At 34.7% G+C, this 20,386-nt stretch overlaps 1 protein-coding gene across 1 annotated transcript in view; it reads right to left on the reverse strand.

Moving 5' to 3' along the window:
* The window catches only part of LOC149779889 (valine--tRNA ligase-like), an 86,784-nt gene that overhangs the window by 9,767 nt on the left and 56,631 nt on the right, over window positions 1-20,386 (reverse strand). Inside the window, exons 21-23 of the mRNA XM_089936572.1 lie at window positions 18,789-18,995; window positions 18,084-18,195; window positions 11,936-12,111 (exon numbers count right to left, since the gene is read on the reverse strand). Of these exons, the coding sequence (XP_089792698.1) occupies window positions 11,936-12,111; window positions 18,084-18,195; window positions 18,789-18,995 (495 nt within the window). The remainder of the gene's footprint in view (window positions 1-11,935; window positions 12,112-18,083; window positions 18,196-18,788; window positions 18,996-20,386) is intronic.

Here is a 20,386-nt window from a genome sequence, read left to right on the forward strand (position 1 = left end):
TGATAAAGTAAATATAAATTAATGTTTGTGGAAAAAAGACAACAATATAATATACATACCAAACAAAGAATTCTTTCCTATTTTATCTTAATTAACATATCAAGTGACCTACATGTCTCTCAGTAATGTAATTCCCAAGTACTTCTATTCAATGCAGATTGTAAACAGTGATTTAAAAAATTTCTGATGGAAAGACTGTTGATGAAACAAACCAAACCTGCACAAAAGATGGGCACATGGAGATGTCAAAGTTCTATAAGACCTGAATTTAAACTATCTAAACTTATACTTTCCAAGCAGAACAGATAGGTTTCTGGTTATTTATGTCTAGTAAAACAGATACGACTTTGCAGATCTTCAATAATCTTAACAGTTAAGCTCCACTCAAGACTTGAACATGCTAACTGAGTACTCAAGACATCCATATGTTAAATGAGTACTTAAGACCTGTACATGCCAAGTACTCAAGATCTGCATATGCTAGATGAGTACTCATGAACTATACATGCTTAGTGCTCAAGACCTGAACACACTAATTCAGTATTCAAGATGTACACATGCTAAATGAACACTCAAGACTTGCACATGCTGAGTACACAAGACCTGCAATGCTAATAGAGTATTCAAGACCTACACATCCAAAAAGAGCACTCAAGACCTGCGCATGCTAAATGACCACTCAAGAACCATACATGCTAACCTAGTACTCAAGACCCATACATGCTGAGTGTTCAAGACCTGTACATGCTAACTGAGCAATCAAGACCTGAACATGCTAACTGTACACTTCAGACCAAAAAATCTAAATGAGCACTCAAGACTTACACATGATAACTGAGTATTCAAGACCTGCATATGCTAACTGAGCGTATGAGACCTGTACATGCTAATTTGAATACTTAAGACCCGTAATGCTAACTGAACACTCATGACATGCAAATGCTAAATAAGTACTCAAGACCTACACATGCTAATTGAGTACTAAAGACTCAAGACCTGTACATACTAAATGAACACTCAAAATTGGTACATACTAAATGAGTATTCAAGACCTACACATAACTGAACACTCATGACCTACACATTCTGAATAAGCACTCAAGACCTACACATGCTAATTGAGCATTCAAGACCTACACATGCTAATTGAGCACTGTATATACTCTCATATGTCGCATGTCATATTCAACTGCAAATTTCACATGCCTAGTTCTGCCTTAGCATTATGCACCAAAACATCTGGGTCTATGTAGTTTGTAAGGACCAATCTGCAGAATAAACAACACAGACCCTGATCTTCATTCATGTAATGCACCAGCAGATCTGGGTCTGTGCAGTCTGTTAGGACCAATCAGCAGAACAAACAATATAGACCCAGATTTTCATTCACATAATGTACCAGTATATCTGGATCTGTGCAGGTTGTTAGGACCAATCTGTAGAGTTAACAACATAGACCCAGATCTGCCATGGCATTATGTGTTGTTTTATGTTGGGTCTTATGTATATGGGAGTTTATATCATATATAATTTAAAAATAAAACTCCCATTACTGGGCAATTTGTCCTGTAAGAATAACGTAAAGCCCATGTGAGCCTGATATCTCTCATCTGCATAGAATGGTCTAAAAGGAAAATGTAGTAGAACATACTTTTGGCTGAAGGACTCTCATGTAAGAATACTTTCTTGCTATTTGATAGGAACTGGTGGTATTTAACAAGATATTTTACTGTGTTTCAGTGTTATTGTGTTAAATACTTCTGGACACATCTGGGGATATGGTGAGGAAGATTTGGAGGCAGAGTCTATGACACTGTTTACATCTGATGGTGATATATGGTAGTCACTTGATATACTTGATGGGAGATAGGTATCATTTGTAGATTTTCCACCCAGCTGCTATAGAAGCCACACTCTTGATACATTGCTGGTGGAGCTACTAGGGATAAAATCTTGATAAAGCATGTCATAACAAAACATTTCTGCCAAGTTTTAAAAAAACTGGCTCTGGCATTTTACAAAAGATGGAAATAGTTTCCATATGGTTGCCATGGAAGTCACATCATTGCAAGGGGAGTCAACCCAGACATTATGTTCTAAGAAACATTCCTACCAAGTCTGATTGAAACTGGGTCCAGCATTTTATAGGAAAACTTGAAAATTGGTTTTCTGACTAGTTGCTAAGGAAGTCACACCTATGTTAGGGGAGCCAATCCAAACAAGATTTTCACAAAGAATGTCTTCAGAAAATTCCTACCAAGTGTGACTGAAACTGGTCACAGCTTCCAGAGAAGTTCAGAATAAGTTTTCCATATGGCTCCTATGGATGTCATACCATTGCTATGGGAGCAGCCCTGAATAAAATTTTAAGAAACCAAATCCTTACAAACATTCTTTCCAAGCTTAATTAAAACTGATTAGCCATTCAAGAGAAGTCAAAAATAAGTTTTCAGTCTGATTGCTACAGAAGCCACAATGTTGCTGGGAGAGCCAACCCAGAGAAATGTTGATAAAACATGGCATAGGAAACACTTCTACAAAGTCTGACTGAAAATGGCTTCTTTCTTCTAAAGCAGTAGAAAATTCTGCACATTGTTCCTAAGGAAGCCACATGGTTTTTATGGGAGGAACCCTAAAAAAAAAATTGATAGAGCGATCCTAACAAATGTTCTTACCAAGATTTATAAACACTGGTTCAGCCAATTTTAACGGAGAAATAGAACATAGATTTTCCACCCCGCTGCTATGGAAGCCACACCATTGCAAGAAGAGCCACCCTAGATAAAATTTTGTTGTGTCCTAAGAAATCCACATAGTACAACTGGTTCAGCTGTTTTAAAGATGAAAATGAAAACAGTTTTTCCAGCTGGTTGCTGAAGAAGCCACATCACTGCAAAACTAGCTAAGGCATTATGGAGATTTTGATGAAGTCGAAAATGGGTTTTCCAACCAGTTACTAAGAAAGCCACACTGTTGATACATGAGCCACCCAGAACAAGATTCTGACAAAACAGTTAATCAAAATGTACTCCATCATTCCGGAAAAGAAGTTGAAGATGCGTTTTCAAGATGTTTGAATTTAAGGCACATCTTTGCTAACTGAGTACCCTGGACACAATTTTGATAAATCATGTCCTAAGAAATATCCCTGGCCTGACAGCCAGGTGAGCTAGAAACCTTGTATATTTTCCTGAGAGTACATATTTGTCAGAATACTCAGTAAAGACTATGCACACATCAGTTAAAACTCTTTCATCATGATCTGGCACATGTTTGAACTTGGCAAATGGTGTATGATTCCTATAATGATGTATAAATAAAAAAAAAACTATGCCTAGAAACATTCCATTAGTCTAGAGTCTAAAACCAAAAGTATAGTGGCTGATACATTCATTCACCTGCATAATGTTATCTAGGCTTCCATATTTGTGTATTTCAAAAGTTATTTTTTGGTTCTATATTCAACTGGTTTCCTTTTTGTTTTGCAATCCATCAACAAAGTGTGCTTACAGTATGTACTGTATGATTTAATTGGTGTGTGTGGAAATCATTACTACAGGTCTTCATGACCTTGACTGTTTGATCCAAACAGCATTATGTCCTGCTTGCCTGAAGAACAAACTCTCCATCATGTTAGGTAAATATTGTTGATCTAAAGTTACTGTGAGTAATCCAGTCAGTGTTCCTTCTTCAATGACAATGACCTTTGAAATGATGGGTTAAACATCATTGGGTATCTTTCTTGCTGGCTGTGCATGCAATATACAAAAGTTTGACTAAGATCTGATGTTCAATATTCAAGATATTGTGTAGAAACAATTGTTCTATTTTTTTTATCATGATCTCTACACTACTGAATGTGTCATAATAGTCTCAATCACATGACATAACATTATATGCCATAGATTTTGATGGGCATATAAAAACCCCAACTAGAAACATGTTAATGGAACATGGATGCATCACTACCGTGTTTGAAAACTGACCTAAATGTAACACTTAACCAAGTTATAATGAACAGATGGACTGATGTACTACTGGTGGTAGGTAACACAATGCCTGTATTGTTGGTGATAAGTAACACTATGCCTGTACAACTGGTTGTAGGTAACACTCTATGCCTATACTATTGGTGATAGATAACACTCTATGCTTGTACTATTGGTGATAGATAACACTCTATATCTGTACTATTGGTGGTAGATAACATTCCATTCCTGTAATATTATCTACTATACCACTGGGCCAGGTAGATGCAGATTTGCAACTTTACAAAAATATCTAAGTACATTTTCTACCCTAAATAAGTGCCTATTGTTATGTACATTTAAAATAATTGTTTGTCTGTTAGTTTTAAAATATTTTTGTATTCCATTACATGCTATTGTAATGTAACATTGTTTGCTGGATTTGACATTGTCCAGAATTGAAACATTGTATATTGTTGCTGACCTTGTTCCAAAATCAGTGACAGTTTTGGTAAACAATTTTTTTTCTTCTTTTTTTATATCTGTCTCAGAGCAAGAATCACTGAGTTGAGTCAAGGTCATACCTGGACCATGTGGCATGAGGCATGTGTTAATTCATAAACAAACTTCTATTTTTTCTAGAATGATGAACTCTTGACCCCCATCTGGGAATCTGTTTTGCGTTTTAGTTAATGTTATAACTGGTGTCATGATATGAATTCTATCAGTCGTGCCTTAACACTTGAGAAGTCAAGTTGTTTTAAATTGTGTCCAGTTTGGGGCTGAATTTTTAATTTCTTCAAATTATTGAATTTCAAGTGATTGTTTTCCCTGGAAATACTAAAGTGCTCTGATAATTCTTGGACAAAGACATTAACCTGAATTTATATGGAATTCAAAAACTGGAATAATATTTTCTGTGATTCAACAAGAGACTGTTGACACATCAGTACAATGCAGACTACTACATACATCATCACCTTCCATATTGGACTTTCATCAGGATTTGAAATGTGATTCACTTAGAACTTTTCATTGATAGGACTTGTGTTTTAATTCTTGGATTACAATTTGGATTTAATCTGCAATAACGTAAGTTCCTTTTTCTTATTCTTTTTTACTTTGTAGTATAGGGAAATAAATTATTTGTTAAATTTTACAAAGCTTGTTGACTTCACTCTTTTCTGTTACTTATTTTAAGAGCATAGACTTGTAACACTATATCAAACATCACATTACATTTGGTGTGTATCAGATATAAATAATCTATGAATAAATCTTCCTATTTTATGTCAGTTTAGAACATGCTGAAAAGGAAAAGACTTTATTTATATTTACACTGGTACTGGATGTCAGCTTGATACTAAAATAGGTACTTATTATGAACGTGTTATGTTGCAGTTTATACTTAGTCCCTGAATTCTAGTGTCTGTGTTTACCCTGACATTTTGTTTTCAGTAATTAGGCACCATTTTGATGTGAAGACAGTTTCCCTTTCAATGAATTATCACACACATTTATGAGTCAGAAGTAGAGAATGTCAAGGCAACAGCTGATTGGTTGAAATCTATTTAGGGTAATGACCTAGAAATGTTCCAATTATTTTTGCCTATCAGCAATCTTCCTTTTCACGGTGCCTGTGCATAGCTCACTAGAATTGAGGCTTGAACAAAATGGATCATTTAGTTCAAAAGTTAGTGGAAAATTGAGATTGATGAATTCTTTTTTCAAAAGCAAGTTACTGACATTTTTCTTCAAGGTAATGATAGACTTGTATAAATATCTGATGGCATATTTACTTTGGCACAATAATGTATTAAAATGCTGCAGTCTTGAAAATATTGGTGACCTGGGGAAAGCGTAAGAATGTCTGACCAGATGAAAATCACAGAATTTTGAAATTCTCTATCTCTTAAAGTTTCCCATAACTAACTCTTAAATATGTAATATAACTCAGTGATAATGAAAATTATGACACCTTGATTACTGAAACATTTTGCTGTAACCTCTGATACCACTAAAACATCAAGGGCTGTGTGTGTAACTGTAATTTCTCAAGCTAGAAACTTGTATATTATTTTATATTTATCTAAGGTGCCATGTACTGACAAACTAGTTTTATGATTCTGACCCATTTCTGCATAACATTTACATCAGTAACCTATTGTTCGGTAGTAAATAAGTGTAATCAGCAAAGTAGAGCTATGTATTGCATGAGTATAATGAGGAAAAGGAAGAGTAACTCTTGAAACTCACTTGTACCAGGGGTGAGTGCTTAGGAAACTGTTTTCTGAGCTCTTACGAAGGGTAATCAAGGGGCATAACTGTTGCACGATACCCCACAATCCTGGAAACAAAACTCTTCTGGAGTCTAATCAAAACAGAGCTACATACAGAATTTGATGGAGTTAACAGAATCAAGGGTATTAAATACCTCTGCCAGCTACATGAATAAGCATTCCTCCTTAGTAACATGAAATAGGCAGTAGAGTAAATCCTGTCTTGTGAGACCACCTCCTCTACAACAAAAAGTTGTCTCTCAAGACCAGTGGTCTTTCATAACAGATTTGTACAAGATTATCATTTTTCAGGGTTAAAATGCAGCAGGTTTAAGAAGGGAAAATATTGACAATTGCTGTACAACCACTTTATTATTCACTGTTTGATTGCAATCATTTCAACTCAAAGTAATTCTGGACAGGAATAAAGATATGCATGTATTGTAACACGTTCACAATTATATTTGAAGGTCATGTGTACATGTAGGTTAACATATGAACTGTAAAGTTAATAAGGTAATATTTATTTATCCTGTCCATAGGTTAGCTTGACATGCCCATAAATATCAGACTCAATTCAAATGCAGTGTAAGAACTGCACAGTTAGCTATGATAACACTTGCTCATCCTGTGTACGAATTAGCGGGATTGATGAGGTTTCAGGTAAATATGGTATATATATATGTACTAATGAATGAAATCAAAAGACAGAATTAACCCATCCAGAATCAAAATCAAAATAAATTAATTCAAAGACAACATAGAGAGGTTAAGTTGACACACATCGGCCTGCAACACAGTGACGACTTGGTGTGGATGTTAATAATAACATTTTTAAAAAATCAACAAACAGCACAAACCTTATACAATGACAATGAAATCTTGAAAATGATGATCACTTATTAAAGATGAAGGCAAAGACCTCATTCACCCCAGGCATTATGGATCAACTCCAGTGACAAAAGACATCCTTTCAGAAGAGTTTTCGTTTGGGCAAGACAGAGTTTTGCAGTTTTTCAATAAAGATAAATACAGAATACAAACCTCTGAATTGACTAGCATGTTTATCTGATATTGCTCCTATTAAAGAAGCAATGATTAATCATAACGAGGATTTACAGGATTTAGGCACTACAATGGCCATCAGAGACACATACTTTGATTTACAGGCTGAAGCATACAATGGCTACCTGTGTCAACCCAAGATTTCAGGAACCAGTAGCCAGACTCAACTATTTTTGAAAAAGTTTTTATAGCATAAACACTCATATAAATGGTTGTAGCTTCAAAGGATTAAATAAAGGTTAGGGGTATCTATCTGTTTTTGTAATGCGATGCAGAGCAGTGTTATTTTAGAACAATCTGCACATAGTCTCCAGTCACTCCTAAGAAACCATGGTTGAATTGGATTTAATAAACATCAACAGTGTTCATATGGTTTTACAAAATGACTGTTTATAGCAGTCTCAAATGCATTTTTTGCCAGAAAATCATGGGCACTGGTCACATTCTGCAAGTAGTCACTGATGATAGTGCATTTATATAATAAAATCAATCCATGCATGATGATTGGGACCATTTATGATAGGTGGTTGCTCATAGCAGAAGTCGCTCAAGAAGGGTGAGTGAGTGTAAAGTAACATCTATTGGCTGACAATAAGTTCTGACTTGGTAGTTTGTCATACACTAGAGGAAACCACTAAGACCATTTGTTATGCAGATTTAATTTGAATTGTTTGTTAGTTATTTTTTAATTTGTTTTCTTCATTATATGATAAGAATTACTGTATTTTGGACTTCACCTTGTCCAAAATCAAAGTTCATTTTCTATCTAACCTAAATCATTGATTGTTTTTATATTTTATAAAGAACTAATACAAAGCAAATATTTTCTCTGTGAGAATGGGTTAACTATTAGGATTATTATCTTTGCCTGAGTCAAGTACAATGTGTTTATCATTTTCTTTATCATAATTTTTGTATCAGACTTTTAATTATAACTAAGATTTTATCTTGTAAACATTTGAAACCTACTCGAATGAAATATTCCATTAGGTAATGTTTTTTTTTAGAAAATGCTAACTGTAACCTGAGGTCAGGTAAAGGACTATATAATCTTGTTACTGAAAAGACTATTTATTCATCCTTTAAGATCAAGCAGAAACATTTGTATCACTGTTGTGTCAAGTATTTCATTTGAGGTGGAATTTATTTATTCAATGCAAATACAAAGTGCTTATGAAAAAAAAACACTCTTGGAAATAGAAACTTGGATTTATAGTGAAATTTCTTGGATTGTATTATTGTCATTCAACAAAAGACTGATGGCACATCACCACTACATGGGACACACAGGCACATCAACACTTCCAGCATTGGATTTATTTTAGAATACCACTAAAGTTTATTCAGAAGTTTAATCATTAAGACTTGTGTTCGAAATTCATGATTTATTTTGGATTTAATTCACAATACTGTAAGTTATTTACAAAAAATTTCACTTTGTAATCTAAGGAAATAAATAATTTGTTAAATTTTACAAAGCTTGTTGGTTGTCACTCTTTCTTATTACTAATTTTAAGACCAATTAGTCAAAATACCATGACTGCAGAATCACATTATGTCATGGAAATATTTTGTAATCAAGATTGTGTGCATACTTGGTCTGTACAGTTAAAGTGTTGTTTGCATAGTATACCTGTTTTGATGACTAAGTAAAAGTAAGAGTGAAAAATTAGTTTTCTTCATCTTTATTGATTTTGTTGTTTGTTGTGTTACTTGCCAAGATTCAGTCAATTATGACAGCCTAGAAAGAAAAACCAGAAAGTAATGTTTATCAGCTGGTCCACTATGCATTCGATAAACATTACCAAGTGATACTCAAGCTGTGCTTGTTTGACATACTCATGTGGGACAGTTATCATTTCTCTTATTTCAGGATGTAAACTCATCAGCTGGGGGCTTTTTGCTGTTTCTAGAATTTTCTGGCAAGCTTTTAGGGAGTTTTGCTGAGATGTTCATGGCCAGAAACTACAGGATATTAACGCTACCTACATTACTGAGACATAAATTTTTGCCTATTCATGACAAAGATTCTACTAATTGATCACCGACCTTTAACAACCATCAATCAGGGGTTGTAACTCTGTCTTCAACTTTACTCTCAGGGACTACCGTATTTACCATATATGTTGGGACACTGTATTTGTTGGGACACCATAAATTAATTTTAAAAGTAATTTTTTTGTGCACTGTATGTTCTGGGATACATTGTTTTTTTAGAGTCATAAGTTGGGGGACACCTTTTAAATCATTCAAAAATTACATGTCGGAAAATGCAATCCAACTGAAATTTTATTATAAAAAATATAAAACTGTGTACTTGAGATAAAACTCTTTAATTCAATGCAGCAGCATCTCATCCACACAACCCTTCTCCTGTACATGTATGATCCATTCTTTCGGTACACAAATATTTTTTTAGCTTTCTCATACCTTGAAAAATTGTTAGAGGCAACACATCACCTAAAGCGGAAACTGCAAGAACAAAAGTCAGATTTTTTCAAATCTGCACTAGTCTTGCTAATTTTCACACTTCTGACCCCCATCTTATCATCATTCCATCCAGGAATGTGATCAAAGTACACTAGAGTTTCATCCATGTTAATGATCATATTGTCGGCTAAATGATCTGTTTCTCTTCTAGCCTCCACGAATTCATCACATGATTTTATTTTCTCCAAATCTTCCGGGTGATGCTGGGTCATCGATGTTCATGCACGAAGCACGAAGCACTATACTGTGTTACTTTAAAAACTGTTCCATTGTTTCACATATCTCGGCTGTCTTTGTATATTCAAAAATAAAAAATAAAAATATCAGCACACTTAAAAGAATCCATAGTCGGATTCCGAGGTCAGCTTGCTTTGCAATAAAATAACCTTTGTATTGATATCCTTTAAAAAATTTCCGACTTCTGAGTCTAAAGTCAGCTTCCGAGGTTGGCTTGTTTTGTAATAAAAATAACCTTTTGTCTTTGATGTCCTGTCGGTAAGTTCAAAGAAGAAATTTACTGCTGGCTGCCAGTTGTGTTTATTTACCACCAGGGCTTCTATGTGCTTGACATCTGTAGTAATAATTAATACAAAGATGCACTGATGTCTGCAGGTAAATAGAAATGATACTTTTGTAACCTGTGCTGGTGAAAAGTTCGTCACTTGCACTCAAGTGAATGTGTTTTCAAATAATGATTTTCATTTGCGAGATACTGTCATACAGTAGACCTGGATATAATTCAATCTTGGCTATTTTGTACCTAACACGTGTCATGCATGAATGGCAGTTGTCTTCAATATATTGGTTGATTATTTCCCTCTTGCTTGCGAAATCGTTTGCTTCTCTTCTGGCTTTCACAAATTCATCACATGATTTTATTTTCTCCAAATATTCTGGGTGATGCTGGGTCATCGACATCTGTGCACAAAGCACTATATTGTGTCATTTTAAAATTTGTTCCATTGTTTCAATTTATTTTCAAAATTCCCGTGAATACAGGTGAAAAGGAACCCAAGTTTGCTTCCATATCTTGGCCGTCTTTGTACATTCCAAAAAAAAACCCCGGCTCACTTCACAGAATCCGTAGTCAGCTTCCAATGTTGGCTTGCTTTGCAACAAAATAACCTTTGTATTGATATCCTTTACAAAAAAGTAACCAAAGTCAGCTTCTGAGATCGGCTTGCTTTGTAATAAAAATAACCTTTTGTCTTTGATATCCTGTCGGTAGGTTCAAAGAAGGAGTTAACTGCTTGCCGCCAGTTGTGTTTATTCACCACCAGGGCTTCTATGATCTTGGCATATGTGTTTACAATTAATACAAAGGAGCATTGATGTCTGTGGGTAAATAGTAAGGATAATTTTGTAACCCGAGCTGGTGAAAAGATTGTCAATTACACTCAAGTGAATGTGTTTTCAAATGATGATTTTATCTGCGAGATACTGTCATACAGTAGACCTGGATATAATTCAATCTTGATTATTTTGCACCCAACACCGTGTCATGTGTGAATGGCGTCTTCAAGATATCGGTTGACTATTCCCTCTTGTTTGCGATTTCGTTGAGCACAACCACACACAATTGTTTCTCAATGTTCATGTCTATGAATAACATGGTATGTGGTATTGGACATAATTGATACATGCTACAGTATGGAAGCCTACACTACTTATATGGATTTTGTGGATATATTTTCTTTAATGCTCATGTTGAAAAAAGGAATAAATGATAACAATACAAGGTTAGTTTCTTTCTTTTTGCTATCAATTAAGCATTTTATTTATTTATTTTATTGCAACATGCAGTGGAGGGGGAGCACAAATGCAATACAAATATTTTTCATTTCTTTAAGTCTTGGGACATATGACCAATGTGAAAAATGTTTCACCATAATTTCTGGGACAGGAAAAATATAATTATTTTATCATGTCCCAACATATATGGTAAATACAGTATTAACTTCCAATCAGGGGTTATAACTCTGTCTTCAACCTCACACTAGGACTTTTAATAATTTATCATCAGGAGTTATAACTCTGCCATAACAACATAACTTTTTCTTCATACTTTGGGACATTAGCACTTAATCTATTCAAAGGCATGAATCATGTTTGCTTTTCAAGAATATTACATACCTTCAATGCAATCTGAACATGAATCTCTGGTCTAACAATGTTGATGGCAACTCCGTCCTGTATTGTGTCCATAACTTCATGCACTGTTACTGACTTTGCCCTGGATAGAATGTGAAGTGGATCAATATACTTGGGGAGAACTTGCAGCCATTTCTTGTCAGACACACGGACAAACACTGCAAAATAACGTATGTAATTATAACCTAATAGTAGCTGTTTTGATAAGTATTTTAATAGTCTTAAATAATCCCACAATCAATAAATCCATATTTGATTAAAGTGCCTTTTGCCCTTCCCCCATCTCCATTCTAAAAAATGCTCTAACCATAATGTAACATTAAAAGAGAAAGATAAATCATTAAAAGAACTGATATGATGAATTGTCTGTTTAAGAGAATAAGAAATGATGAATGAAAGAGAATAAGAAACAACGAATTGAAGAGAACTATTACTGTTTTGTTATGGGTTTAATGCCATTCATCAGCACATGATAGGCTATACATGGCAGCCAGTATAACTGATGAAGAACCCAGGAAAATCCCAGGAAGAATCACTGACTCATGAGAAGCTACTGGCAAACTTTCTCACATTTGCCGAACCTGAGATCTGAACCCATACAGACATAGGTGATATGGCAGTGACCTGTAACTGAAAGTGTGTTAGACCACTTGGCCACTCAGCCCCTCCCTCCCCCAAAGAAAGAGAATATGAAAATATCAATAAGAGAAAGAAAGAAATGACTAATGAATATGAAGAATGATTATACTGTATTCCAATGTACTGTAAATTTGGCATTCACAATGTCAAAAGATGTCTCTTCTGAGATGTAAAAATCAAATATATCAGTTAAATTTAGCTTTATTTAGTGGTTTATGTGGAGAACGTTACAGAATTCCACAAATGAAGTGTAATATTAGAACATGAGAGCAGTACTGAACATAAATGAAGTATTACTTGGGAACATTTTAACATTACAGGACACAAATTAATTGTACATGGAGAACATTAGTATATTTAAAGCATTACAGAACATAAATGAAACACAAAATGAGACCATTAAAGCATTACAAAACACAAATGAAGTGCAAAATGAGACCATTAAAGCATTACAAAACACAAACGAAGTGCAAAGTAAAACCATTAAAGCATTACAAAACACAAATGAAGTGCAAAATGAGACCATTAAAGCATTACAAAACACAAATGAAGTGCAAAATGAAACCATTAAAGCATTACAAAACACAAATGAAGTGCAAGATGAGACCATTAAAGCATTACAAAACACAAATGAAGTGCAAAATGAAACCATTAAAGCATTACAAAACACAAATGAAGTGCAAGATGAGACCATTAAAGCATTACAAAACACAAATGAAGTGCAAAATTAGACCATTAAAGCATTACAAAACACAAATGAAGTGCAAAATGAGACCATTAAAGCATTACAAAACACAAATGAAGTGCAAAATGAAACCATTAAAGCATTACAAAACACAAATGAAGTGCAAGATGAGACCATTAAAGCATTACAAAACACAAATGAAGTGCAAAATGAGACCATTAAAGCATTACAAAACACAAACGAAGTGCAAAGTAAAACCATTAAAGCATTACAAAACACAAATGAAGTGCAAAATGAAACCATTAAAGCATTACAAAACACAAATGAAGTGCAAAATGAGACCATTAAAGCATTATAAAACACAAATGAAGTGCAAAGCATTACAAAACACAAACGAAGTGCAGAATGAAACCATTAAAGCATTACAAAACACAATCGAAGTGCAGAATGAAACCATTAAAGCATTACAAAACACAAATGAAGTGCAAAATGAGACCATTAAAGCATTACAAAACACAAATGAAGTGCAAAATGAGACCATTAAAGCTTTACAAAACACAAATGAAGTGCAAAATTAGACCATTAAAGCATTACAAAACACAAATGAAGTGCAAAATGAGACCATTAAAGCATTAAAAAACACAAATGAAGTGCAAAATGAAACCATTAAAGCGTTACAAAACACAAATGAAACACAAAATGAGACCATTAAAGCATTACAAAACACAAATGAAGTGCAAAATGAAACCATTAAAGTATTACAAAACACAAATGAAGTGCAAAATGAGACCATTAAAGCATTACAAAATGCAAATGAAGTAAAAAATGATAACATTAGTACATTAAAGCATTACAGAACACAAAGTGCAAATGAGAACATTAGTACATTAAAGCATTATTGAACATAAATGAAGTGTTACAGGAGGAGAAGATTAAAGAAAATTTGGTTATTTATGTCAACATCTAATGAATTATTACCAATAGTGTCATTATTATTAGAATCTTTATTTATCAGCCTGAAATATTCATAAAACATTTGTATGGACATTTTGTAATCATTTTCTGTCAGAGGCTTATTTCAAGAGTCTCCAATATTCCTAAGGTTGAATGGGGCTTAATTTTTGTAGATTATTTTGCATACTTATTTAGTGTTTATTTATATCTTTATGTGGGACTTTCTATATTACTTACTTGCTACAGCCATTAAGTTGGTGACATTTTCTAGTAATATAATATTTATGTTGATCTACTGTATATTCAGAACTAAAAGAAGGCCAGGTTTTCCCAACTTTCTTTGAGCAAGCAGGACCTAAAACTAATATTAGCAACTGTATTAAATATTTCACATATATGTCCTGAAATCATTTTAACTGCACCTTAATGGAAATCAATTTGAATATTCAAAGTATCAATTAATTTGTTTCGCTTAACCTAATATCAATGTTATTCATTTTCTAACATTCCAAATCATAAAATGTTTTCATAAAATATTCCATCCACACTGTCATCATCATCAGCAGCATAATTATCATCATTACAACAACCAGAATCTTCATCATTACCTTTGCTAGCATTTTAAAACTTTATATGGTCAAAAATATTGATGAATGGGTATCAGATAACTGAGGGTAAAAATCATATACCTTAGATGTTTCCACTTAAAATACATTTATAACAGCAGTAGCACAGTCAGTAATTGTTTGATCTTTACTTGTATATAAATAACAGTCAATAAAAGCTATCTGATCTTTACTTGTATAGCAATAGAAGAGTCAGTAATTGCTTGGTTTTTAGAACAGTCAATAACTGCTTGATTTTTAAAACAGTCAATAACTGCTTATCTTTAGAACAGTCAATACTTGCTTGATCTTTAGAAGTCAGTAATTGCTTGACCTTTACTTGTACAGAAATAGAACAGTCAAAAATTGTTTGAACTTGATTAGCAAAAGCAGTCAGTAACTGCTTGACCTTTACCTTGTATAGCAATATCAGTCAGACATTGTTTGATCTTTACTTGTACAGTAATAGAACAGTCAGTAAGAATTGTTTGATCTTTACTTGAATAGCAGCAGAACAATCAGTAAATGCCTGATCTTTACTTGTATCACAATAGAACAATCAGAAATTGTTTGACCTTTACGTGTATAGCAATAGCAGCAATTGCTTGACCATTACTTGTACAGCAATAGCAGTCAGATATTGTTTGATCTCTACTTGCATAGCAACAGAACAGGCAATAAGAATTGTTTGATCTTTACTTGTATAGCAATAGCGCAGTCAGTAACTGTTTACTCTTTAACAGCAACAGCAGTCAATAACAACTGATGCTTACTTGTATTGCAATAGCTGTGAATAATAAATGTTTGGTCTTTATGTGTACAGCAATCACAAAGCCAATAATTGTTTGATCTTACTTGTACAGCTGCCAATTAATCGATTCTTCTGGTGGTTTTTAAACTACACTAATTAGAAAATCAATCTTTGTTTTTGAAAATTATTTTGGAGATTTTGGAAATGATAGTCAAATTAAAAACTTATGGATTCACTTTTTATTTCACTTATTGTATAGAGTTTCACATCTCCTTATGATGTAATGTCAAACCACCAGGTACATTTCAAAATGGCCCAATTTTCCTAATTTTGTCATAATATTGTGTGTTAGAAATGAAATTTAACTGGATTCATCTAAATTTGTTTCTATGAAAGTGAAAATATCAAAATTAGATATAAAATTAGGAAATTTAGAATAGAGCAAAGTAGTTGATTTTCTCACAGCTTCCTTGCCTTGAACCGTTCACCCTTTGCCATAGTAGGTCTTTGTTTTCTCTGAGGTACATTACTATCATACACTGTCGATCAGTCAAATGTGATACTACTCAGTCAAATGTGACTTCTCATGCCATGTTAATTTGTCAAATGACCACTCAAGTCAAATGTAGTTTCTCTTGTCCTTGTTTAGTCAAATGAGATACCACTCAGTCAAATGTGGTTTCTATTGCCCTCAATTAATCAATGAGATAACACTCAGTTTAAACTGTGGCATATCATGGACTTTTAAATAACACACAATACATAGGTTCAACAGACACTTTATTGTACATATAAAATAATCTTTGGCATAACGGGAAGGGGAGGGGGAGTCCTGTCAAAGCACACTGCACCAGCCCAGCTCTGAATTTTTTGTTCTAGAGGAATGCCTCAGGAAGAGAGACTTGTGGGAGTTTGTAGGGTTGTGAAGGGTGTCTGACACCCGCATGTGGAGCCGCAAGGGGCTGATACTATGTATATAGGGACACTGATAACTGAAACTCGACAAGTCTGATCCTGAGGATGCCATGATAACAACCATCAGCCAATACTCCATACAAGCACCTTTGGAAGCAGGTATGAAGTATACATGGGCATAATAGCTGAGTACATTTAAGTACTGACACAAATTGGGGGTTCAAAAGCAAAGTTGTGAATGCACGAAACTTGGCAATGGCCCTTTGTTCCATAGGAATACCTCAAGAAGAGTTGTTGTTGTTGTAGGGTTTAACGCCATTTTTCAGCACATGATAGGCTATGTATAGCAGCCAGTATAAATGGTGGAGGAAGAACCTGGGAAATCCCCGGAAAGAACCATCAACCCTCGAGAAGCTACTGGCAAGCTTTCTCACATACCCACATTGGCCAAATCTGAGACTTGAACCTAAGCAGACATAAGTGAGATGGCAGTGATCCATAACAGAAAGCGCTTTAGACCACTTGGCCACTTGTGGCCCCACCTCAGGAAGACAGACTCTGGGAAGTTTGTAGGGTTGTGAAGTGTCCCACACCTGTATGTGGAGCTACAAGGGGCTGATACGAGGTATATGGGGACATTGACAACCAAAACTTGATAAATCTGATCCTGAGGATTTCCATGATAACAAACAACAACCGATACTTCATACATGCACCATGGGAAGCGTGCATGAAGTATATATGGCCTAAAAGTTGAATTTATTCAAGTACTAACAAACTTGGGGTTCAAGCAAAGTTGACAATGGCACCTGAGAACAGAACTGGAACAGTATGCTATGCAGGTAATGCCCCAAAACAAATGACATGGTGATTAGAGGGAAGGTGGGGATTCTTTGCGCAGATAATTTTTAGGTTACATGCAGCCTCAACACTGAAATGTACACTTCTCTACAAGCATCCCAGTTGCTGAATGAATGCCTCAAACAACTGACAATGTTTGTTCACGTTCTCCAACTCAGTCATCTGATTGGTTCAACATGACAACATATGTAAAGTTAGTTACTAGCTTATTAACATATACTGGCTGCAATGACATCATGTCTGGCAGAGCAACCATGATAGACAAAGAGGGGCCCAACATGGGTCCAGCGAAGGATGCACTGTGTGTTATTCAAACTATATTTAATCAAATTAATCAAATGAGATGACACTCAGTCAAATGTTGTTCATCATATGCATTGTCAATCTGTCAAATGTGATACCACTCAGCCAAATGTAACTCATCATACACTGTCAATCAGTGAAATGAGATACAGCACATACAGTTTACCATCATGGTTGTATGCCAGTCTTCCATTACTGTCTCCATGGAATGCAAACAACACAAAATGGTACTTACTTTGTGTATTTTATTACAAGCAATAATGCAATACTAGCTAATTAGAATTATAGTGCCCCATCTCTACCATCTGTAGGGTCCTTCTACAGCTGCTTGTTTCCCATTAGGGACAAAGCTCCTAACAAATCCCATAGACCATCATGCAACAGTAACTAATTACAGATACACTGTCTTGTCCCTACCATCTGCTGTGCCTTTCTTCAGCTGGTAGTCTTCCATTAGGGACAAGGCTCCTGTGCAAATCTCCTTCACCAAGGACATTTCAAGGTCAATGTCTGAGTCATTCCAAATATACTGAGAAGAATTATGTATAAAAATAAGAAATATGTACAAAAATAACCTGTTCAATTGTGTACTGGTATTGTAATTAACAATAGGATAACATCAAAATATTATATCTATTTCCCTATAACCATATGCCAGGTTTGTTTGTTCTTCATGTTTTATGTTTCAAAGAGTAACACCTCTTTCCTACTGACCTATCCAAATATATTTTGAATGACAGCTGATTATCTTGTACTGTCAAAAACCTTTTATTTAATTTTTATTGCTACTTATCCATTCTACTTTCCCAGCTCAAGTCATTCCCATCATATTTTTGTCTCCACCTCTCTACATATATACTTTTCAAAGCACTGCTCATTGTTAGTACATTCACTGAGATAAAAAAATCGTATTAACCTTTAAAAGCCTAACCAGTATCACATGTTAGAATCAGCTAATATTTACTGACCACATTGTTATTTCATATTTAAAGGTTGCTGAGAAAATAAATAAGGTATTTAAATACAAATATATCATAAAAATTTATCTTTGATCAAATACTAAATATAGAATATATGTTTACAGTGAGTTTTAATGAAAGACTGAGGAGACTGTTGCTTTACCTTCTGTGGGTCAGGATAAGCGCTGATACAGATACTCTCTGGCCAGTTATCTCCCCTTGGTGTTAGTCTCTGAAACAGCTCTTCTGACAAAAAGGGCATAAAAGGACTAAGGGCTCGAAGATAAGTGTCCATACAGAAATGTAGAATCTCTCTTGTAGAATTTTTCATATCTTCCCTTTCAGACAGAAAAACTGGTTTGATACATTCCTGAAAAGAAAGATGGAATAAAAGATACAGCAAAACAATCATGATAATCAAAAGACATTTAAATCACCAGGACTAAAATGGCACAGAATTAGCATTATGAATAGACTTTTATCTTTTGTTCTTGGTCAACATAACTGTCTAAAAGGCAATAGGAACTAAGTGCTTTTCCCAATGACACAACAAGGCAGCTGACCTGAGTTGGTCTGGCTGGGAATCAAACCCCAAACCCTTAATTTATGAGCCTGATGCCCTACCAACTAAACTAAGACAGTTCTGACAAAAGGATTTTCATGATCTCTTACAATAATAATAATAATAATGACGACTTTGTAAAGCGCCTAATCTTTAGAAGCTCTAAGCGCTTTACAACATTAGACAACACCTATAAGATAAAAAACATATAATGATATGATTACAAAAAACAAACACCATGAAATTAGAAAACATTAAAAAAAAACATGCTGAGAATATTTAAGGTAGGAAACATTATTAGGTCTTTAAGTTTGTTCTTGCAGTCGAAATAAGTGAGTTTTGAGAGCCCTCTTGAATGCGATCCTGTGTCTTTGTGTCTAAGTTCAGTGGGCAATTCATTCCATGTTGCTGGGCACTGGTATGCAAAAGAACGCTGTCCATATGACTTTGTTTTCATAGTGGGAATAATGAGTATACGATTGTCAGAAGTGGAGCGTAAGTATCTTGCTGGTGTGTACACATGGATGAGGTTGGATAGGCATGTTGGACTAGAGTCCGACAGTGAAACAAAGCACAGAGAACAAATTTTGTGTTTGATTTTGGATCGAATAGATAGCCAGTGTAGGGTACAGAGCAGCAATGAGGTGAGCTCTGATCGTGGTACTCTAAGTATGATCTGAACAGCTGTGTTTTGAACTTTTTGAAGTTTCTGGAGCAGATATTGAGATGAACCAGACATAATTGAGTTACAATAGTCCAGTCTTGAAAGTATTAATAAACACACACGTGTTTAAGTGGCATCAACTGAAAGATATTTGTGAATGGGGCTGATGCATCTCAGCTCAAGATATGCAGCCTTGCATATGTTCATGACATGTTGGTGCAATGTGAGAGTACTGTCCAGAGTAACACTTAGGTTTCATTCTGATTGTGTGAATTTAATGTTGGTGTAGCTGATATTTATTGTTTGAGGTAATGGATGTGAATCAGAAAGTCTTTGTGTTGTGATCAGAATGGCCTCAGTTTTATTATCATTCGTCTGCAGCTTGTTACATGCCATCCATGACTTCACATCAGAAATGCACCTCTCTACACCTTGGATGGTAGCATCAACTTCAGTTGGGTGGCTAGGTTTGTATATTTGGGTGTCATCAGCGTACAATTGGTGAGACACTAGATGATAATCTATGACACACGAG

The sequence above is a fragment of the Sinohyriopsis cumingii genome, chromosome 16 (genome assembly GCF_028554795.1).
Source record: "Sinohyriopsis cumingii isolate HCF-2022 chromosome 16, ASM2855479v2, whole genome shotgun sequence".
Lineage (NCBI taxonomy): Eukaryota > Metazoa > Mollusca > Bivalvia > Unionida > Unionidae > Sinohyriopsis > Sinohyriopsis cumingii.